Source organism: Oncorhynchus mykiss, chromosome 29 (genome assembly GCF_057628025.1).
Source record: "Oncorhynchus mykiss isolate SJ-2025 chromosome 29, ASM5762802v1, whole genome shotgun sequence".
In the NCBI taxonomy this organism is placed as follows: domain Eukaryota; kingdom Metazoa; phylum Chordata; class Actinopteri; order Salmoniformes; family Salmonidae; genus Oncorhynchus; species Oncorhynchus mykiss.
In genome coordinates, this window is record NC_143050.1 from 735,822 (window position 1) to 760,062 (window position 24,241).

The window sequence follows — 24,241 nt, forward strand, 5'->3', positions numbered from 1 at the left end:
ATAGTGGTATATAGATATTAGTTGGTGGTATGTAATAGGGGTATATAGATGTTAGAGGGTGGTGTTTAATAGTGGTATATAGATGGTGGTATGTAATAGTGGTATATAGATGGTGGTGTGTAATAGTGGTATATAGATGGTGGTGTGTAATAGTGGTATATAGATGGTCGTATGTAATAGTGATATATAGATGTTAGTTGGTGGTATGTAATAGTGGTATATAGATGTTAGATGGTGGTGTGTAATAGTGGTATATAGATGGTCGTATGTAATAGTGGTATATAGATGTTAGATGGTGGTGTGTAATAGTGGTATATAGATGTTAGTTGGTGGTATGTAATAGTGGTATATAGATGTTAGATGTAATAGTGGTATATAGATGGTGGTGTGTAATAGTGGTATATAGATGGTGGTATGTAATAGTGGTATATAGATGGTGGTGTGTAATAGTGGTATATAGATGGTGGTGTGTAATAGTGGCATATAGATGGTGGTATGTAATAGGGGTATATAGTTGGTGGTGTGTAATAGTGGTATATAGATGGTGGTGTGTAATAGTGGTATATAGATGGTGGTGTGTAATAGAGGTATATAGATGTTAGAGGGTGGTGTTTAATAGTGGTATATAGATGGTGGTATGTAATAGTGGTATATAGATGGTGGTGTGTAATAGTGGTATATAGATGGTGGTGTGTAATAGTGGTATATAGATGGTCGTATGTAATAGTGATATATAGATGTTAGTTGGTGGTATGTAATAGTGGTATATAGATGTTAGATGGTGGTGTGTAATAGTGGTATATAGATGGTCGTATGTAATAGTGGTATATAGATGTTAGATGGTGGTGTGTAATAGTGGTATATAGATGTTAGTTGGTGGTATGTAATAGTGGTATATAAATGTTAGATGTAATAGTGGTATATAGATGGTGGTGTGTAATAGTGGTATATAGATGGTGGTATGTAATAGTGGTATATAGATGGTGGTGTGTAATAGTGGTATATAGATGGTGGTGTGTAATAGTGGTATATAGATGGTGGTATGTAATAGGGGTATATAGTTGGTGGTGTGTAATAGTGGTATATAGATGGTGGTGTGTAATAGTGGTATATAGATGGTGGTGTGTAATAGAGGTATATAGATGGTGGTGTGTAATAGTGGGATATAGATGGTGGTATGTATTAGTGGTATATAGATGTTAGTTGGTGGTGTGTAATAGTGGTATATAGATGTTAGTTGGTGGTGTGTAATAGTGGTATATAGATGTTAGATGTAATAGTGGTATATAGATGGTGGTATGTAATAGTGGTATATAGATGGTGGTGTGTAATAGGGGTATATAGATGGTAGTGTGTAATAGTGGTATATAGATGGTGGTATGTAATAGTGGTATATAGATGTTAGATGGTGGTATGTAATAGTGGTATATAGATGGTGGTGTGTAATAGGGGTATATAGATGGTGGTATGTAATAGAGGTATATAGATGGTGGTATGTATTAGTGGTATATAGATGTTAGTTGGTGGTGTGTAATAGTGGTATATAGATGTTAGTTGGTGGTGTGTAATAGTGGTATATAGATGTAGATGTAATCTTGGCTATTTTTTGTCCTTTCCCCTTTCTTTTTATTTTTGTATCACAAAATGCAACCTGGCCGATCACACACTCCTGCACAGCAGCTGTAAGCATGCACAAATAAATGTCCTAACGCCTTGATACCAAAGAAGGAGAAGAAGGATTTGACGCCATGATACCAAAGAAAGAGAGGAAGGATTAGGTAAGGGGTATGGTTACGGTAAGGAGTTAATTTTAGGGTTAGGTTATGGACGTCCCAAGGAACCTTCTATACCATTAGTTTTGTTTCCGTCCATACTACTGTAAGTGTGACACCGACCGTATTGTTTTGCACATTCTACTCGTGCCGACCGGCTCCACTGCTGATGACAAAATAACATGAATCTTATGATCGATAATTACCCCAACTCGATGTTTCCCCTGCTGATTATTATTGACGATAAACCGTTTTTCATTGATGAGCGGCAGTGAGGCAGAGGCTAATGGGGACAGAACGTCACTGTTCAAATCTACCGGGAGGAAACGTGAGTTGCTTTGCCAATGTTAGCAACATTATTATATTACATACATTGGCAAGCTAGATCAATGCGAGTAGACAGACAAATGGCTAAGTTAGCAACTCTTCTTTCTGAAAGCCTCGTCTCGTGCATTGAGCTATGGAATAACTAGTGGGGGGCGTCCCTATAGTCTGAAGAGGCTTCCTCACATTGGGAGCATCTCAATTGTATTTCCTTGATACCCCGAGTGTCCCTCTTCTTCTCTTCTCAAAGCACATTGGAGCAGAAGATCTGAGGATCCTGACTACTTCATTCCAGTGTTCTGTCAAAACGGCCTCTGAGGAAATGCTTTTGAGAGGGTTTGAGAACAATGGCTGTCTTCTGCGCTGACCTGACAAACATCAGGATGGACACCAAACTTTGGTGCAATTTTCAGAGGTAGGCGGTACATTTTCACAACTAAGTACAAAACTCAAAGCAGATCATCAACAATGCAGTTGATTCAAAACTCATTTTAAATTGACTTAGTACAATACACCAAATCAGTCACTTTTCCACCAAATTTAGTGTTTCATCTAGAAATACATGTTTCACATTGCAATACATGTTCATATAAAGTAATTGCCTTTCACAATGCTCACATTACCTTTGGCTATGATTGTCTTCTCTTTTGTTGAAATACATTTTACTATTACTTAATCCGACTGTTCTTAATTGATGATCACTTAAGCATTTAAAAAAAAAATCTAACTTTATTTGTCACATGCGTCGAATACAACAAGTGTAGGCTTTACCGGGAAATGTTTACTTACCAGCCCTTAACCAACAGTGCAGCTCAAGAAGAAGAACATATTTACCAAGTAGACTAAAATAAAAAGTAACACAATAAGAATAACAATAACGAGTCTTTAAACAGGGGGCACCGGTACCGAGTCAGTGTGCAGGGGTACAGGCTAGTTGAGGTAATCTGTACATGTAGGTGGAGGCGGAGTGACTAAGCATATGTAACAACCAACCAGCGAGTAGCAGCAGTGTACAAAAGGGAGGGGATGGGTGGTGGTGTCATTGTAAATTGTCCAGTGGCGAATTTATACATTTTTCAGCAGTCTTATGGCTTGAGGGTAGAAGTTGTTGAGGAGCCTTTTGGTCCTAGACTTGGTGCTCCGGTACCGCTTGCCATGTGGTAGCAGAGAAAAGTCTATGACTTGGGTGACTGGAGTCTCTGACAGTTTTATGGGCTTTCCTCTGACACTGCCTGGTATAGAGGTCCTGGATGGCAGGAAGCTTGGCCCCAGTGATGTACTGGGCCATTCGCACTACCCTCTGTAGCGCCTTATGGTCAGATGCCGAGCAGTTGCCATACCAGGCGGTGATGCAACCGGTCAGGATGCTCTCGATGCTGCAGCTGTAGAACCTTTTGAGGATCTGAGGACCCATGCTAAATCAGTCTCCTGAGGGGGGAAAAGGTTTTGTCGTGCCCTCTTCACGACTGTCTTAGTGTGCTTGGACCATGTTAGTTTGTTGGTGATGTGGACACCAAGGAACTTGAAGCTCTCAATCTGCTCCACTGCAGCCCCGTTGATGAGAATGGGGGCGTGCTCGGTCCTCCTTTTTCTTGTAGTCCACAATCATCTATCTTCTTAGTCTTGCTCACATTGAGGGAGAGGTTGTTGTCCTTGCACCACAATGCCAGTTTTCTGACCTCCTCCCTATAGGCCGTCTCATCGTTGTCGGTGATCAGGCCTACCACTGTTGTGTCGTCAGCAAACTTAAGGATGGTGTTGGAGTCTTGTTTGGCCACGCAGTTGTGGGTGAACAGGGAATACAGGAGGGGACTAAGTACACACCCCTGAGGGGCCCCAGTGTTGAGGATCAGTGTGGCAGACGTGTTGTTGCCTACCCTTACCACCTGGGGGTGGCCCGGCCTGTCAAGAAGTCCAGGATCCAGTTGCAGAGGGAGGTGTTTAGTCCCAGAGTCCTTAGCTTAGTGATGAGCTTCGTGGGCATTATGGTGTTGAACACTGAACTGTAGTCAATGAACAGCGTGATTGATGTGTGGATCTGTTGTGCCGGTATGAGAATTTAAGTGGGTCTAGGGTGTCCGGGAGGATGCTGTTGATGTGAGCCATGACCAGCCTTTCAAAGCATTTCATGGCTACCGACGTGAGTGCCACGGGGCGGAAATAATTTAGGCAGGTTACCTTCGCTTCCTTGGGCACAGGGACTATGGTGGTTTGCTTGAAACATGTAGGTATTACAGACTTGGTCAGGGAGAAAATGTCAGTGCATGTCAGTGCATGCTTTGAGTACACGTCCTGGAAATCCGTCTGGCCTAGCGGCTTTGTGAATATTGGTCTGTTTTAAATGTTTTGTTCACATTGGCTGCCAAGAGCATTATCACACAGTCATCCAGAACAGCTGGTGCTCTCATGCATACTTCAGTGTTGCTTGCCTCGAAGCGAGCATAAAAGTAATTTAGCTTGTCTGGAAGGCTCGCGTCACTGGGCAGCTCGCGTCTGGGTTTCCCTTTGTAGTCCGTAATAGTTTTCAAAACCTGCCACATCTGACGAGCATCAGAGCCGGTGTATTAGGATTCAATCTTAATCCTGTATTGACCGATTAATCGGCCGATGTTTTTACAATTTATTTGTAATAATGACAATTACAACAATACTGAATGAACACTTATTTTAACTTAATATAATACATCAATAAAATCAATTTAGCCTCAAGTAAATAATGAAACATGTTCAATTTGGTTTAAACAATGCAAAAACAAAGTGTGGGGAAGAAAGTAAAAGTGCAATATGTGCTATGTAAGAAAGCTAACATTTCACTTCCTTGCTCAGAACATGAGAACATATGAAAGCTGGTAGTTCCTTTTAACATGAGTCTTCAATATTCCCAGGTAAGAAGTTTTAGGTTGTAGCTATTATAGGAAATTATAGGACTATTTCTCTCTATACCATTTGTATTTCATTAACCTTTGACTATTAGATGTTTAGTTGTTTAGATGTCTTTATAGGCACTTTAGTATTGCCAGTGTAACAGTATAGCTTCCGTCCCCCTCCTCGCTCCTCCCTGGGCTCGAACCAGCAACACAACAACAACAGCCACCATCGAAGCAGCGTTACCCATGCAGAGCAAGGGGAACAACTATTAGAAGGCTCAGAGTGAGTGACGTTTGAAACGCTATTAGCGCGCGCTAACTAGCTAGCCATTTCACTTCGGTTACACCAGTCTCATCTCGGGAGTTGATATGCTTGAAGTCATAAACGGCGCAATGCTTGACGCACAACGAAGAGCTGCTGGCAAAACGCACGAAAGTGCTGTTTGAATGAATGTTTACGCGCCTGCTTCTGCCTACCACCGCTCAGTCAGATACTTAGATACTTGTATGCTCAGTCAGATTATAGGACACGCTAGATAATATCTAGTAATATCATCAATCATGTGTAGTTAACTAGTGATTATGATTGATTGTTTTTTGACTGTCCGTCCGTCGGTGCAGAGTGATGACGTCATCAGAAGGTAGGGAGGCGGTGCTTCTGGTTGGAGAGGGGAACTTCTCGTTCTCTGCCGCTCTGAGCCGGATCGTCGCCACGGAGACAAATGACATCACCTCAGGGACCGATGACATCACAAGGGAGACCGATAACATCACCACGGGGACCGATGACATAGCCGGTGGGAGGGGTTTGAGGATCACAGCCACCTGTCTCCAGACCAAAGAGGAGGCGCTACGACACCACGGCTCCGCCCACAACATACACACAATCACACACTCAGGTAGCTCTGCCCACAACATACACACAATCACACACTCAGGTAGCTCCGCCCACAACATACACACAATCACACACTCAGGTAGCTTTGCCCACAACATACACACAATCACACACTCAGGTAGCTCCGCCCACAACATACACACAATCCCTCACTCAGGTAGCTCCGCCCACAACATACACACAATCACTCACTCAGGTAGCTCCGCCCACAACATACACACAGTCACACACTCAGGTAGCTTTGCCCACAACATACACACAATCACACACTCAGGTAGCTCTGCCCACAACATACACACAATCACACACTCAGGTAGCTCCGCCCACAACATACACACAATCACTCACTCAGGTAGCTCCGCCCACAACATACACACAATCACACACTCAGGTAGCTCCGCCCACAACATACACACAATCACACACTCAGGTAGCTCCGCCCACAACATACACACAATCACACACTCAGGTAGCCCCGCCCACAACCGCACCATTAAAGATTGTGGATAAATGAAGACGACTCAAGCCATTTACAGATTTGTGTTAATGGTTTCTGTCTGTGTAAGTGGGTGTTGCTTTTCTTCATAACATCTGGCTTGGAGAGAGGGTATTGCTGCTTCTGGTCTACTTATTGCCCCACCTATCCTTTCTCTGCCGTCTCTGGGGCACCCCCTCCACGGTTCCGGGGCAATAAGAAGACCAGTGTGGCCCGCCTCAATCAAAAAATATAATGTCTCACTTTCTCTTCCGTCTCTGACACCATCACACACTCCAATTAGAGACAGTTTTGTTTCTGAATGGACAATATGATGTCCTTATATACAGTTGGTCTAATGTCTGTGTGTGTGTGTGTGTGTGTGTGTGTGTGTGTGTGTGTGTGTGTGTGTGTGTGTGTGTGTGTGTGTGTGTGTGTGTGTGTGTGTGTGTGTGTCAGGTGGGGAGGTGCTGTTTGAGGTGGATTGTACGCGTCTGTCAGAGTGTGTGTGTCTGCGTGGTCGACAGTTTGACCGCGTCATCTTTAACTTCCCTCACTGCGGTCGGAAGAGTGGCGTGAAGAAGAACAGGCTGCTGCTCAAACACTTTTTCCTCAGGTGAGACACACACACACACACACACACACAACACTGTTGAATCTCATCTCACCTCTAAGTGTGTGTGTGTAGCTGTGTGGGGGTGCTGAAGGAGGAAGGGGAGGTGCTTGTGTCTCTGTGCAACGGGCAGGGCGGGACTCCAGCCGACCGGCCAATGAGAGAGTGGCACAACAGCTGGCAGGTGGTCGCCATGGCAGCAGAGGCAGGGCTTATCCTGAACGAGGTCCGCCCCTTCGATGGCGAGAAACCTGACAGTTACCAATCCACCGGGTACAGGTGAGCTGATGGCGTCTCGGAGTAGGAGTGCTGATCTAGGATCAGATCAAAATGAATGAGAGGATATGGACATCGTGGCAAACCAACCAATCAATCAAATGTATTTACAAAGCCCTTTACCCAGCCTAAAAGTCCACAGAGCAGATACCGGGCCTAAAAGCCCACAGAGCAGATACCCACAGAGCAGATACCCAGCCTAAATGCCCACAGGGCAGATACCCAGCCTAAATGCCCACAGGGCAGATACCCAGCCTAAAAGCCCACAGAGCAGATACCTGGCCTAAAAGTCCACAGAGCAGATACCGGGCCTAAAAGCCCACAGAGCAGATACCGGGCCTAAAAGCCCACAGAGCAGATACCGGGCCTAAAAGCCCACAAAGCAGATACCGGGCCTAAAAGCCCACAGAGCAGATACCCGCCCTAAAGCCCACAGAGCAGATACCGGGCCTAAAAGCTGACAGAGCAGATACCCACAGAGCAGATACCCAGCCTAAATGCCCACAGGGCAGATACCCGGCCTAAAAGCCCACAGAGCAGATACCCGGCCTAAAAGCCACAGAGCAGATACCCAGCCTAAAAGCCCACAGAGCAGATACCGGGCCTAAAAGCCCACAGAGCAGATACCGGGCCTAAAAGCCCACATAGCAGATACCGGGCCTAAAAGTCCACAGAGCAGATACCGGGCCTAAAAGTCCACAGAGCAGATACCCGCCCTAAAGCCCACAGAGCAGATACCGGGCCTAAAAGCTGACAGAGCAGATACCCGCCCTAAAGCCCACAGAGCAGATACCGGGCCTAAAAGCTGACAGAGCAGATACCCACAGAGCAGATACCCAGCCTAAATGCCCACAGGGCAGATACCCGGCCTAAAAGCCCACAGAGCAGATACCCAGCCTAAAAGCCACAGAGCAGATACCCAGCCTAAAAGCCCACAGAGCAGATACCGGGCCTAAAAGCCCACAGAGCAGATACCGGGCCTAAAAGCCCACATAGCAGATACCGGGCCTAAAAGTCCACAGAGCAGATACCCGCCCTAAAGCCCACAGAGCAGATACCGGGCCTAAAAGCTGACAGAGCAAATACCCACAGAGCAGATACCCAGCCTAAATGCCCACAGGGCAGATACCCGGCCTAAAAGCCCACAGAGCAGATACCCGGCCTAAAAGCCCACAGAGCAGATACCCAGCCTAAAAGCCACAGAGCAGATACCCAGCCTAAAAGCCCACAGAGCAGATGCCGGGCCTAAAAGCCCACAGAGCAGATACCCAGCCTAAAAGTCCACAGAGCAGATACCGGGCCTAAAAGCCCACAGAGCAGATACCGGGCCTAAAAGCCCACAGAGCAGATACCGGGCCTAAAAGCCCACAGAGCAGATACCCACAGAGCAGATACCCAGCCTAAAAGTCCACAGAGCAGATACCCGTCCTAAAAGACCACAGAGCAAATGCCGGGCCTAAAAGCCCACAGAGCAGATACCCAGCCTAAAAGCCCACAGAGCAGATACCGGGCCTAAAAGCCCACAGAGCAGATACCCACAGAGCAAATACCCAGCCTAAAAGCACACAGAGCAGATACCCGGCCTAAAAGCCCACAGAGCAGATACCCTGCCTAAAAGCCCACAGAGCAGATACCCGTTCTAAAAGCCCACAGAGCAGATACCCGGCCTAAAAGCCCTCAGAGCAGATACCCACAGAGCAGATACCCAGCCTAAAAGCTCACAGATCAGATACCCAGCCTAAATGCCCACAGAGCAGATACCCAGCCTAAAAGCCCACAGAGCAGATAACCACAGAGCAGATACCCAGCCTAAAAGCCCACAGAGCAGATATCCAGCCTAAATGCCCACAGAGCAGATACCCGGCCTAAAAGCCCTCAGAGCAGATACCCACAGAGCAGATACCCAGCCTAAAAGCTCACAGAGCAGATACCCAGCCTAAAAGCTCACAGAGCAGATAACCAGCCTAAATGCCCAGAGAGCAGATACCCAGCCTAAAAGCCCACAGAGCAGATACCCACAGAGCAGATACCCAGCCTAAAAGCCCACAGAGCAGATATCCAGCCTAAATGCCCACAGAGCAGATACCCGGCCTAAATGCCCACAGAGCAGATACCCGGCCTAAATGTCCACAGAGCAGATACCCGGCCTAAATGCCCACAGAGCAGATACCCGGCCTAAATGCCCACAGAGCAGATACCCGGCCTAAATGCCGACAGAGCAGATACCCGTCCTGAAAGCCCACAGAGCAGATACCCGTCCTGAAAGCCCACAGAGCAGATACCCGGCCTAAATGCCCACAGAGCAGATACCCGGCCTAAATCCCAAAGAGCAGATACCCGTCCTGAAAGCCCACAGAGCAGATACCCAGCCTAAATGCCCACAGAGCAGATACCCGGCCTAAATGCCCACAGAGCAGATACCCAGCCTAAATGCCCACAGAGCAGATACCCAACCTAAATGCCCACAGAGCAGATACCCAACCTAAAAGCCCACAGAGCAGATACCCAGCCTAAAAGCCCACAGAGCAGATACCCAGCCTAAAGGCCCACAGAGCAGATACCCAGCCTAAAAGCCCACAGAGCAGATACCCAGCCTAAAAGCCCACAGAGCAGATACCCAGCCTAAAAGCCCACAGGGCAGATACCCAGCCTAAAAGCCCACAGGGCAGATACCCAGCCTAAAAGCCCACAGAGCAGATACCCAGCCTAAAAGCCCACAGGGCAGATACCCAGCCTAAAAGCCCACAGGGCAGATACCCAGCCTAAAAGCCCACAGGGCAGATACCCAGCCTAAAAGCCCACAGGGCAGATACCCAGCCTAAAAGCCCACAGGGCAGATACCCAGCCTAAAAGCCCACAGAGCAGATACCCAGCCTAAAAGCCCACAGAGCAGATACCCAGCCTAAAAGCCCACAGGGCAGATACCCAGCCTGAAAGCAGAAGGCAATGCAGCAGCAAACATACCTCACTGGTTGTTAAAGAACGTAGAAAACATTGAATTGAGGTGAAGGCACCCAAGAGGAAGGGTTTTGTTGACTGTGTGTTTGTGTGTGTTGTCAGGAGCCAGGATAAGTGTTTCCATGCAGAGCAGGGCGTGACTCATGTGTTCAGTCGTAGTGTGGCCTGCAGCGCCCCCCAGAGGAAGGACATGAAGCAGCACATTCTGGGAGGACGACCATTGACCTACCACATACCTGCTGAACTTTCACATTACATACACAGGTACACACACACACACACACTGACCTACCACATACCTGTAGGGTGACCACATTTAAAATCCCCAAATGTGGGACAACAGGATGATTTTGTGGGACAACAGGATGATTTTGTGGGACAACAGGATGATTTTGTGGAACAACAGGATGATTTTGCGGGACAGTGTTGCCTACATGAATAAAAACAGATGAATATCATTATGGTTCCTCCAACGTCTGGCACTGCCCACACACACTGCCCACACACACTGCCCACACACACTGTCCACACACACTGCCCACACACACTGCCCACACACACTGCCCACACACACTGCCCACACACACTGTCCACACACACTGCCCACACACACTGCCCACACACACTGCCCACACACACTGTCCACACACACTGCCCACACACACTGCCCACACACACTGCCCACACACACTGTCCACACACACTGCCCACACACACTGTCCACACACACTGCCCACACACACTGCCCACACACACTGTCCACACACACTGCCCGCACATACTGCCCACACACACTGCCCACACACACTGCCCACACACATACTGCCCACACACACTGCCCACACACACACTGCCCACACACACAATGCCCACACACACTGCCCACACATACTGCCCACACACACTGCCCACACACACTGCCCACACACACTGCCCACACATACTGTCCACACATACTGTCTCAAGTTAGGCATACCTCATTTCAAATTTCATCATCACTGTCCATCCTGAATGATAATTTTTCACCTATTTTCCAGGGAAATGTCCAAACTGTGTCTGCATGCCAGTCATTTGATATCAATTTGTTTCATTCAAACTAGAGATACCAAACCAACGTTCACATGTTCAGGCTATCCTATCCACTGGCAACATTTATTTTTAAAGAGCTGAAGAAAGGCACATCATTTTCCTTCATATGAAAGTGCCACCTAGTTGCCATTGAAATGCATTGGGAGCTCATTTAAATATTGCTGTAGCACAAACAGTATTAATGCCTTCACTACTATTTTCTCCAGCATTCTAAGTTGGGCCCTCCTGTAGGCTTTTTAAAAGGCGTTTTCATGTTAAGAGCTTCAAATATTTCAGCTTTAAATAGTTTCCGCTGCCAATAGTCTGGGTAGTCATTTGATTAGATGTTCAGGAGTTTTATGGCTTGGGGGTAGAAGCTGTTCAGAAGCCTCTTGGACCTAGACTTGGTGCGTCAGTACCGCTTGCCGAGCGGTAGCAGAGAGAACAGTCTATGACTAGGGTGGCTGGAGTCTTTGATAATTTTTAGGGCCTTCCTCTGACACCGCCTGGTGTAGAGGTCCTGGATGGCAGGACGCTTAGCCCCAGTGATGTACTGGGCCGTTCGCTCTACCCTCTGTTATGCCTTGCGGTCGGAGGCCGAGCAGTTGCCGTACCAGGAAGTGATGCAACCCGTCAGGATGAAGTCAAATAATAATAGTGGTAATTACATGGTAATTGTCCATTAAGATAAACTGTGACTTGCTTCAGCTCTTTAAAAGTACTTTTGCAGTGTATTTGTACTATTCTTCCTGGGGTTTGTCATGGATCCCCATTAGTTCCTGTCAAGGCAACAGCTACTCTTCCTGGGGTTTATCATGGATCCCCATTAGTTCCTGTCAAGGCAACAGCTACTCTTCCTGGGGTTTATTATGGATCCCCATTAGTTCCTGCCAAGGCTATCTATAATAAACCCTAGGAAGAGTAGCTGCTGCCTTGGCAGGAACTAATGGGGATCCATAATAAACCCCAGGAAGAGTAGCTGCTGCCTTGGCAGGAACTAATGGGGATCCATAATAAACCCCAGGAAGAGTAGCTGCTGCCTTGGCAGGAACTAATGGGGATCCATAATAAACCCCAGGAAGAGTAGCTGCTGCCTTGGCAGGAACTAATGGGGATCCATAATAAACCCCAGGAAGAGTAGCTGCTGCCTTGACAGGAACTAATGGGGATCCATAATAAACCCCAGGAAGAGTAGCTGCTGCCTTGGCAGGAACTAATGGGGATCCATAATAAACCCCAGGAAGAGTAGCTGCTGGCTTGGCAGGAACTAATGGGGATCCATAATAAACCCCAGGAAGAGTAGCTGCTGCCTTGGCAGGAACTAATGGGGATCCATAATAAACCCCAGGAAGAGTAGCTGCTGCCTTGGCAGGAACTAATGGGGATCCATAATAAACCCCAGGAAGAGTAGCTGCTGCCTTGGCAGGAACTAATGGGGATCCATAATAAACCCCAGGAAGAGTAGCTGCTGGCTTGGCAGGAACTAATGGGGATCCATAATAAACCCCAGGAAGAGTAGCTGCTACCTTGGCAGGAACTAATGGGGATCCATAATAAACCCCAGGAAGAGTAGCTGCTGGCTTGGCAGGAACTAATGGGGATCCATAATAAACCCCAGGAAGAGTAGCTGCTGCCTTGGCAGGAACTAATGGGGATCCATAATAAACCCCAGGAAGAGTATCTGCTGCCTTGGCAGGAACTAATGGGGATCCATAATAAACCCCAGGAAGAGTAGCTGCTGCCTTGGCAGGAACTAATGGGGATCCATAATAAACCCCAGGAAGAGTAGCTGCTGGCTTGGCAGGAACTAATGGGGATCCATAATAAACCCCAGGAAGAGTAGCTGCTGCCTTGGCAGGAACTAATGGGGATCCATAATAAAAACAAATACAAACAACAATTATTTTTTATTTAACTAGGCAGGTCAGTTAAGAACAAATTCTTATTTACAATGAGTCGATGATCGGAGATTCGATCTAGCAATCTTTTGGGTACTGGCCCAACGCTTTAACCACTAGGCTACCTGCCGCCCCAAATAATCAAGAGTCAAAACAACCACACATTGAACATTAACAATAAGCATAGAGGACAGGTTGGTCTGTCAGACACTGTCCCTCATCTTATGGCAGGCAGCAATGTAGTGGTCTGTCAGACACTGTCCCTCATCTTATGGCAGGCAGCAATGTAGTGGTCTGTCAGACACTGTCCCTCATCTTATGGCAGGCAGCAATGTAGTGGTCTGTCAGACACTGTCCCTCATCTTATGGCAGGCAGCAATGTAGTGGTCTGTCAGACACTGTCCCTCATCTTATGGCAGGCAGCAATGTAGTGGTCTGTCAGACACTGTCCCTCATCTTATGGCAGACAGCAATGTAGTGGTCTGTCAGACACTGTCCCTCATCTTATGGCAGGCAGCAATGTAGTGGTCTGTCAGACACTGTCCCTCATCTTATGGCAGACAGCAATGTAGTGCCCTGCCAATCCACAGCTCTCTGCATCCTCCCCCCAACAGGGGGATAAGTTTTATATTTTTAACAGTCACACAAGTTCTAAAAGAATAAAGACATTTCAAATGTCATTATGTCTTTATACAGTGTTGTAACTCTCTCTCTCTCTCTACAGGGGTTTTCTCTCGAATTCTAATCATCCCGTCAGGCTGGTTCAGGACTTTCTGGTTCAGGCCCTGGAGAGGGAATGGCCTGTCTCCATGGTTACAGAGCCCCTCCCCCTGCTCATACACTCCTCCCCCCAGAGACTAAATGCATGTTGCCCTGAGATACAAGACACACACACACATTGCTACTGGCTACACCCCTCCCACACACACACCACTTCACACACACCCTCAGATGATCACAAATACATAGACACTCTACTGGCAGACACACACATAACCTACGACTCAGAGGATGAGGGAAGGGAGAGAGAGTGTAGCAGCCGTTTTAAGGAGTGTGTAGGTGAGGGAGAGGAGTGTGTAGGTGAGGGAGAGGAGTGTGTAGGTGAGGGAGAGGAGTGTGTAGGTGAGGGAGAGGAGTGTGTAGGTGAGGGAGAGGAGTGTGTAGGTGTTGGGGGATACGTGCTGCGTCCTTCTCTACTGCCTCAGATGGAGATACTGAGAGAGGAGAGAGAACACAGAGAGAGAGAGGAGGTTCTGCATGGTGTGAGCGGCCTAGTCTTTCAGAGAGTTCACATCAGTCCCTGGTCCCCCCCTGCCTTCCACCAGCTCCTCCTCTGGGGAGCATGGCCCAAAGCCTCTCAGTCAATCCCTGACCTGGGGCGGAGTTTGGAGCGTCTGCTGACCCCCTATGGGCTTTCCCTGGCTGAGGAGCAGGGGTCTCTGTGGCTGGCAGCCGAGCCGATGGGACGGCTAGGCCGGCTGTGGGCTGATGACCTCACTGATGGCGTCAGTGTGTGTCTGAACCTTGACCTCCTGGCGTCACTGGTCTACTCCCTACCTGACTGGCGCCTGCTCTGGTCACCTGACCCCCGCTTCCTCAACCACTTCCTGCTCCGCCCATTGCCAGAGCAACCGTTCCATCCCTTCTCCCTGTTTCCACAGAGCTTTGTTTATGACATCAGCTTCTGGGCGGGGCCAGACTGGCAGGAGGCAGCGTTTCATGCTCTAGTCAGGGAGGCCAGTAGAGAGATGGTAGAGAACGTTACGCTCATCGACACCTACACACCCAACACACAGACCGACACACACCCTGACATAACACACACCTACACACCCAACACACAGACCGACACACACCCTGACATAACACACACCTACACACCCAACACACAGACCGACACACACCCTGACGTACCACACACCTACACACCCAACACACAGAACGACACACACCCTGACGTACCACACACCAGCTACTGTTACAGACTCACCTATCGCTCACACACACATGCCCTCTCACACACGTGCGCGCTCAAACTCCACACACACCTGCAAAGCCTGCTATCCACACGCATGCATCTCACCGTCAGGTAGTGTATGTCTGTCTGGGAGAGATGAGTGCAGTGTTGTAATATGCTGTTGGTGTCAGGATGGTGTTGATGTCAGGATGGTGTTGGTGTCAGTACGGTGTTGGTGTCAGGATGGTGTTGATGTCAGCATGGTGTTGGTGTCAGTACGGTGTTGGTGTCAGGATGGTGTTGATGTCAGGATGGTGTTGGTGTCAGTACGGTGTTGGTGTTGTGTTGATGTCAGGATGGTGTTGATGTCAGGATGGTGTTGATGTCAGGATGGTGTTGATGTCAGGATGGTGTTGGTGTCGGGATGGTGTTGGTGTCAGTACGGTGTTGGTGTTAGGATGGTGTTGATGTCAGGATGGTGTTGGTGTCAGTACGGTGTTGGTGTTGTGTTGATGTCAGGATGGTGTTGATGTCAGGATGGTGTTGATGTTGTGTTGGTGTCAGGATGGTGTTGGTGTTGTGTTGTGGAATTATGTTTGTGTCATTGGACTCCACACTTACCCTGTAAGGTCAAAGTGGAATGATGTTTTTCAAAATTTTGACAAATTAATAAAAAATGAAAAGCTGAAATGTCATGAGTCAATCAGTATTCAACCCCTTTGTTATGGCAAGCCTAAATACGTTCAGGAGTACACATTTGCTTAATAAGTCACATAATAAGTTCCACGTAAGTGGGCTCCCTAGTGATGCAGCGGTCTCAGGAACTACATCTCAACGCTAGAGGGCTCCCTAGTGGTGCAGCGGTCTCAGGAACTGCATCTGAACGCTAGAGGGCTCCCTAGTGGTGCAGCGGTCTCAGGGACTGCATCTCAACGCTAGAGGGCTCCCTAGTGGCGCAGCGGTCTCAGGGACTGCATCTCAATGCTAGAGGGCTCCCTAGTGGTGCAGCGGTCTCAGGGACTGCATCTGAACGCTAGAGGGCTCCCTAGTGGTGCAGCGGTCTCAGGAACTGCATCTCAACGCTAGAGGGCTCCCTAGTGGTGCAGCGGTCTCAGGAACTGCATCTGAACGCTAGAGGGCTCCCTAGTGGTGCAGCGGTCTCAGGGACTGCATCTCAACGCTAGTGGTGCAGCGGTCTCAGGGACTGCATCTCAACTCTAGAGGGCTCCCTAGTGGTGCAGCGGTCTCAGGGACTGCATCTCAACGCTAGAGGGCTCCCTAGTGGTGCAGCGGTCTCAGGGACTGCATCTGAACGCTAGAGGGCTCCCTAGTGGTGCAGCGTTCTCAGGAACTGCATCTCAACGCTAGAGGGCTCCCTAGTGGTGCAGCGGTCTCAGGGACTGCATCTCAACGCTAGAGGGCTCCCTAGTGGTGCAGCGGTCTCAGGGACTGCATCTCAACGCTAGTGGTGCAGCGGTCTCAGGGACTGCATCTCAACTCTAGAGGGCTCCCTAGTGGTGCAGCGGTCTCAGGGACTGCATCTGAACGCTAGAGGGCTCCCTAGTGGTGCAGCGTTCTCAGGAACTGCATCTCAACGCTAGAGGGCTCTCTAGTGGTGCAGCGGTCTCAGGGACTGCATCTCAACGCTAGAGTGCTCCCTAGTGGTGCAGCGGTCTCAGGGACTGCATCTCAACGCTAGAGGGCTCCCTAGTGGTGCAGCGGTCTCAGGGACTGCATCTGAACGCTAGAGGGCTCCCTAGTGGTGCAGCGGTCTCAGGGACTGCATCTCAACGCTAGAGGGCTCCCTAGTGGTGCAGCGGTCTCAGGAACTACATCTCAACGCTAGAGGGCTCTCTAGTGGTGCAGCGGTCTCAGGAACTGCATCTCAACGCTAGAGGGCTCCCTAGTGATGCAGCGGTCTCAGGGACTGCATCTCAACGCTAGAGGGCTCCCTAGTAGTGCAGCGGTCTCAGGGACTGCATCTCAACGCTAGAGGGCTCCCTAATGGTGCAGCGGTCTCAGGGACTGCATCTCAACTCTAGAGGGCTCCCTAGTGGTGCAGCGGTCTCAGGGACTGCATCTCAACGCTAGTGATGCAGCGGTCTCAGGGACTGCATCTCAACTCTAGAGGGCTCCCTAGTGGTGCAGCGGTCTCAGGGACTGCATCTCAACGCTAGTGATGCAGCGGTCTCAGGGACTGCATCTTAACGCTAGAGGGCTCCCTAGTGGTGCAGCGGTCTCAGGGACTGCATCTCAACGCTAGAGGGCTCCCTAGTGATGCAGCGGTCTCAGGGACTGCATCTCAACGCTAGAGGGCTCCCTAGTGGTGCAGCGGTCTCAGGGACTGCATCTCAACGCTAGAGGGCTCCCTAGTGGTGCAGCAGTCTCAGGGACTGCATCTCAACGCTAGAGGGCTCCCTAGTGATGCAGCGGTCTCAGGGACTGCATCTCAACGCTAGTGGTGCAGCGGTCTCAGGGACTGCATCTCAACGCTAGAGGGCTCCCTAGTGGTGCAGCGGTCTCAGGGACTGCATCTCAATGCTAGAGGGCTCCCTAGTGGTGCAGCGGTCTCAGGGACTGCATCTCAACCCTAGAGGTGTCACTACAGTCCCTGGTTTCAATCTAGGCTGTATTACATCCGACCGTGATAGGGAATCCCATAGGAATGGGTGGCCAATAATAAACTGGTCCTGAACATCTCTACATTTTAGAGCGTTGTATTTGGTGCTAGCCATTCTCTAAGCCTTAGACCACAATTGAATTTGGTGATGAATAGTGTGGCTGTTGAGCAAGTTGAAGCAGAGTAAATGCTGGGTTTATCTTAGATTGTAAACTGTCATGTTCAAAACATGTACAAGCATTTACTTTGACATTCTCTACATTTTGTTACATTACAGCCTTTTTCGAAAATGTATTAAATAGTTTTCCCCCCCTCATCAATCTACATACATAATACAATACCCCATAACGACAAATATATTTTTTTAAAACAGGTTTTTAGAAATTTTGCACATATAAAATATCACATTTACATAAGTATTCAGACCCTTTACTCAGTACTTTGTTGAAGCACCTTTGGCAGTGATTACAACCGTGAGTATTATTGGGTATAACTCTACAAGCTCGGCACAATTTGGGGAGTTTCTCCCATTCTTCTCTGCAGATCCTCTCAAGCTCTGTCAGGTTGGAAGGGGAGTGTTGCTGCACAGCTATTTTCAGGTCTCTCCATGTTTCGATTGGGATCAAGTCAGGACTCTGGCTGGGCCACTCAAGGACATTCAGAGACTTGTCCCGAAGCCACTCCTGCGTTGTCTTGTCTGTGTGCTTAGGGTCATTGGCAGCTGAACCTTTGCCCAAGTCGGAAGGCCCTGAGCGCTCTGGAGCAGGTTTTCATCAAGGATCTCTGTACTTTGATGCTGCCACCACCATGCTTCACCGTATGAATGGTGCCAGGTTTCCTCCAGACGTGACGCTTGTCATTCAGGCCAAAGAGTTCGATCTTGGTTTCATCAGACCAGAGAATCTTGTTTCTCATGGTCTGAGAGTCTTTAGGTGCCTTTTGGCGAACTCCAAGCGGGCGGTCATGTATGTTTTACTGTAGAGTGGCTTCCGTCTGGCCAGTCTACCATAAAGGCCTGATTGGTGGAGTGCTGCTGAGATGGTTGTCTTTCTGGAAGGTTCTCCCATCTCCACAGAGAAACTCTGGAGCTCTGTCAGAGTGACCATCAGGTTCTTGGCAGTGGTGTAAAGTACTTAAGTAGTACTTAAAAGTATTTTTACTTAAAACCGGATCAGTGGGACGCTAGCCAACATCCAGTGAAATTGCTGAGAGCGAAATTCAAAATCCAAAATTAGTAATATTAAACATTCATGAAAATACAAGTGTTACACATCAGTTAAAAGATTAACTTCTTGTTAATCCATCCGATGTGTCAGATTTCAAAAAGGCTTTATGGCGAAAGCATACCATCTGAGGACAGCGCCCAGCATACAAAAGCATTAAAAACATGTTCCAACCAAGCAGAGGCGTCACGAAAGTCAGAAATGGCGATAAAATAAATCACTTACCTTTGAAGATCTTCCTTTGTTTGCAATACAAAGGGTCCCAGCGACTTCACAAATGGTTGTTTTGTTCGATAAAGTCCTTCTTTATATCCCAAAACGGTCAGTTTAGTTGGCGCGCTTCATTCAGTAATCCACCGGTTTCCCTCGTTCAAAATGCATACAAAATGAATCCCAAACGTTACCAATAAACTTATACAATTTAAGACGGAGAATAGTATGTTCATTACCGGAGATAAATAACGAAGTGCTCGCCCTCACCGGAGAAATATAAAAAATTATGTCTGGTTTCCTTAATATAAGACATTTTAAAGTATTTATACTTTTTAAACCAAACACTTTTAGACTTTTACTCAAGTAGTATTTTGGGTGACTTTTACTTTTACTTGAGTAATTTTCTAATAATAAGGTACATTTACTCAAGTATGAAATTTGGGTACTTTTCCCAGCTCTAGGAAGAGTCTTGGTGGTTCCAAACTTCTTCCATTTTAGAATGATGGAGGCCACTGTGTTCTTGGGGACCTTCAATGCTGTCGAAATGTTTTGGTACCCTTCTCCAGATCTGTGCCTCGACTCAATCCTGTCTCTGAGCTCTACGGACAATTCCTTCGACCTCATGGCTTGGTTTTTGCTCTGACATGCAGTGTAAACTGTGGGACAGGTGTGTGCCTTTCCAAATCATGTCCATTCAATAGAATCTACCACAGGGGTCTGAATACTTTCGCGAAGGCACTGTAGATTCAATGGTTGTAAAGATGGAGAATGGTCTGTCTGTAATAAAGAGATGCTCTGCTTTTTTGACACCACACCAAAAAGCAAGTCCTGATCCGTGGTTGATGATGTGGTAGGCACAGCTTGTCCCATTAATAAATTGAGGAGTAGCTGATAACTGCGAAAAAACAAACATTCTGGAATATATAGAGAACCTTGAACTATTTATTGATCAGTATTTTGATATGCACAAAAATAATCAGATACATCGAAGCGAACAAGAGACGACCTCTCCTCGAGCTCTGAGGGAAGCAGTCGTCTAAAATTAAAAATGTAATAGGAGGGGGTCTGCTATAGTCAGTCATTAGAGGGGGTCTGCTATAGCCAGTCATTAGAGGGGGTCTGCTATAGCCGGTCATTGAAGGGGGTCTGCTATAGCCGGTCATTGAAGGGGGTCTGCTATAGCCTGTCATTAGAGGGGATCTGCTATAGTCAGTCATTAGAGGGGGTCTGCTATACCAGTCATTGAAGGGGGTCTGCTATAGCCAGTCATTAGAGGGGGTCTGCTATAGCCAGTCATTAGAGGGGGTCTGCTATAGCCAGTCATTAGAGGGGGTCTGCTATAGCCGGTCATTGAAGGGGGTCTGCTATAGCCGGTCATTGAAGGGGGTCTGCTATAGCCTGTCATTAGAGGGGATCTGCTATAGTCAGTCATTAGAGGGGGTCTGCTATACCAGTCATTGAAGGGGGTCTGCTATAGCCAGTCATTAGAGGGGGTCTGCTATAGCCAGTCATTAGAGGGGGTCTGCTATAGCCAGTCATTAGAGGGGGTCTGCTATAGCCAGTCATTAGAGGGGATCTGCTATAGCCAGTCATTAGAGGGGGTCTGCTATAGCCAGTCATTAGAGGGGGTCTGCTATAGCCTGTCATTGAAGGGGGTCTGCTATAGTCAGTCATTGAAGGGGGTCTGCTATAGTCAGTCATTAGAGGGGGTCTGCTATAGCCTGTCATTAGAGGGGATCTGCTATAGTCAGTCATTAGAGGGGGTCTGCTATAGCCTGTCATTAGAGGGGATCTGCTATAGTCAGTCATTAGAGGGGGTCTGCTATACCAGTCATTGAAGGGGGTCTGCTATAGCCTGTCATTAGAGGGGGTCTGCTATAGCCAGTCATTAGAGGGGGTCTGCTATAGCCAGTCATAGGAGGGGGTCCCTGTCATTGAAGGGGTCTGCTATAGTCAGTCAATAGAGGGGTCTGCTGTACCCTGTCATTGATGGGGGTCTGCTATAGTCAGTCATTAGAGGGGGTCTGCTATAGCCAGTCATTAGAGGGGGTCTACTATAGTCAGTCATTAGAGGGGGTCTGCTATAGTCAGTCATTAGAGGGGGTCTACTATAGTCAGTCATTAGAGGAGGTCTGCTATAGACAGTCATTGGAGGGGGTCTGCTATAGTCAGTCATTAGAGGGGGTCTGCTATAGACAGTCATTAGAGGAGGTCTGCTATAGACAGGAGGTATCCTATAGCCAGTCATTGGAGGGGGTCTGCTATAGACAGTCATTGGAGGGGGTCTGCTTAGACAGTAATTAGAGGAGGTATCCTATAGACAGTCATTAGAGGAGGTCTGCTATAGACAGTCATTAGAGGAGGTCTACTATAGACAGTCATTGGAGGGGGTCTGCTATAGCCAGTCATTAGAGGGGGTCTGCTATAGCCAGTCATAGGAGGGGGTCCCTGTCATTGAAGGGGTCTGCTATAGTCAGTCAATAGAGGGGTCTGCAGTACCCTGTCATTGATGGGGGTCTGCTATAGTCAGTCATTAGAGGGGGTCTGCTATAGCCAGTCATTAGAGGGGGTCTACTATAGTCAGTCATTAGAGGGGGTCTGCTATAGTCAGTCATTAGAGGGGGTCTACTATAGTCAGTCATTAGAGGAGGTCTGCTATAGACAGTCATTGGAGGGGGTCTGCTATAGTGCTATAGTCAGTCATTAGAGGGGGTCTGCTATAGACAGTCATTAGAGGAGGTCTGCTATAGACAGGAGGTATCCTATAGCCAGTCATTGGAGGGGGTCTGCTATAGACAGTCATTGGAGGGGGTCTGCTTAGACAGTAATTAGAGGAGGTATCCTATAGACAGTCATTAGAGGAGGTCTGCTATAGACAGTCATTAGAGGAGGTCTACTATAGACAGTCATTGGAGGGGGTCTGCTATAGCCAGTCATTAGAGGGGGTCTGCTATAGACAGTCATTAGAGGAGGTCTGCTATAGACAGTCATTGGAGGGGGTCTGCTATAGACAGTCATTGGAGGGGGTCTGCTTAGACAGTAATTAGAGGAGGTATCCTATAGACAGTCATTAGAGGAGGTCTGCTATAGACAGTCATTAGAGGAGGTCTACTATAGACAGTCATTGGAGGGGGTCTGCTATAGCCAGTCATTAGAGGGGGTCTGCTATAGACAGTCATTAGAGGAGGTCTACTATAGACAGTCATTGGAGGGGGTCTGCTATAGCCAGTCATTAGAGGGGGTCTGCTATAGACAGTCATTAGAGGAGGTCTGCTATAGACAGTCATTGGAGGGGGTCTGCTATAGACAGTCATAGGAGGGGGTCTGCTATAGACAGTCATTAGAGAAGGTATCCTATAGACAGTCATTAGAGGGGGTCTGCTATAGACAGTCATTGGGTAATGTCTGTAATTAATTTTTCATTGTGTCGTACCCCAGTAAGACTACCTGTCGCCACTGGGGCCGTAGCCCTGTCTACCACAGGTATATAACACTCCCCTGTCTACCACAGGTATATAACACTGCCCTACCACAGGTATATAACGCTCCCCTGTCTACCACAGGTATATAACACTGCCCTACCACAGGTATATAACACTGCCCTGTCTACCACAGGTATATAACGCTGCTCTACCACAGGTATATAACACTGCCCTACCACAGGTATATAACGCTGCCCTGTCTACCACAGGTATATAACACTGCCCTGTCTACCACAGGTATATAACACTGCCCTGTCTACCACAGGTATATAACACTGCCCTGTCTACCACAGGTATATAACGCTCCCCTGTCTACCACAGGTATATAACACTGCCCTACCACAGGTATATAACACTGCCCTACCACAGGTATATAACACTGCCCTGTCTACCACAGGTATATAACGCGCTGCCCTACCACAGGTATATAACACTGCCCTCTCTACCACAGGTATGTAACGCTGCCCTACCACAGGTATATTACGCTGCCCTACCACAGGTATATAACACTGCCCTGTCTACCACAGGTATATAACACTGCCCTACCACATGTATATAACGCTGCCCTGTCTACCACAGGTATATAACACTGCCCTGTCTACCACAGGTATATAACACTGCCCTGTCTACCACAGGTATATAAGACTTCCCTACCACAGGTATGTAACGCTGCCCTACCACAGGTATATAACACTGCCCTGTCTACCACAGGTATATAACACTGCCCTGTCTACCACAGGTATATAACACTGCCCTGTCTACCACAGGTATATAACGCTCCCCTGTCTACCACAGGTATATAACACTGCCCTACCACAGGTATATAACACTGCCCTGTCTACCACAGGTATATAACACTGCCCTGTCTACCACAGGTATATAACACTGCCCTGTCTACCACAGGTATATAAGACTTCCCTACCACAGGTATGTAACGCTGCCCTACCACAGGTATATAACACTGCCCTACCACAGGTATATAACACTCCCCTGTCTACCACAGGTATATAACACTGCTCTACCACAGGTATATAACACTGCCCTCTCTACCACAGGTATATAATGCTGCCCTACCACAGGTATATAACACTGCCCTGTCTACCACAGGTATATAACACTGCCCTACCACAGGTATATAACACTGCCCTACCACAGGTATATAACACTGCCCTACCACAGGTATATAACGCTGCTCTACCACAGGTATATAACACTGCCCTGTCTACCACAGGTATATAACACTGCCCTCTCTACCACAGGTATATAACACTGCCCTGTCTACCACAGGTATATAAGACTTCCCTACCACAGGTATGTAACGCTGCCCTACCACAGGTATATAACACTGCCCTACCACAGGTATATAACACTGCCCTACCACAGGTATATAACGCTGCCCTACCACAGGTATATAACACTGCCCTACCACAGGTATATAACACTGCCCTGTCTACCACATACCACATCATCACCATAGAGACAGGGCCAGGTCAGAGGTTAACTGGTCATTACACTCTACATTAAACTGATATCATCCTCATCACCGTAGAGACAGGGCCAGGTCAGAGGTTAATAAAAACCTTCTGAAGAAAGACAC

The 24,241-nt window shown here is 47.9% G+C and overlaps 2 protein-coding genes across 7 annotated transcripts in view; one reads left to right on the forward strand and one right to left on the reverse strand.

The window, feature by feature from the left end:
• Nucleotides 1-3,014, reverse strand: part of hspb2 (heat shock protein family B (small) member 2) — a 15,916-nt gene extending 12,902 nt beyond the window's left edge. Inside the window, exon 1 of the mRNA XM_090226291.1 lies at nt 2,886-3,014. The gene's annotated coding sequence lies outside the window, so the exon portion shown is untranslated. The remainder of the gene's footprint in view (nt 1-2,885) is intronic.
• fdxacb1 (ferredoxin-fold anticodon binding domain containing 1) lies at nt 1,784-15,796 on the forward strand. 6 transcript variants are annotated; one of them, XM_036968191.2, is made up of 8 exons: nt 1,861-2,100; nt 2,347-2,511; nt 5,170-5,246; nt 5,585-5,862; nt 6,796-6,952; nt 7,025-7,228; nt 10,286-10,447; nt 13,874-15,796. In XM_036968191.2, exons 4-8 carry the CDS (start codon nt 5,589-5,591, stop codon nt 15,240-15,242), a joined length of 2,166 nt encoding a protein of 721 aa, XP_036824086.1. In that variant the 5' UTR covers nt 1,861-2,100; nt 2,347-2,511; nt 5,170-5,246; nt 5,585-5,588; the 3' UTR covers nt 15,243-15,796. The 6 variants fall into 6 exon arrangements, with proteins under 6 accessions (XP_036824084.2, XP_036824086.1, XP_036824083.2 ...); XM_036968189.2 differs by lacking the exon at nt 5,170-5,246 and having other exon boundaries at nt 1,784-2,100; XM_036968190.2 differs by having other exon boundaries at nt 1,873-2,511.
• The last annotated feature ends 8,445 nt before the right edge of the window (nt 15,797-24,241 follow it).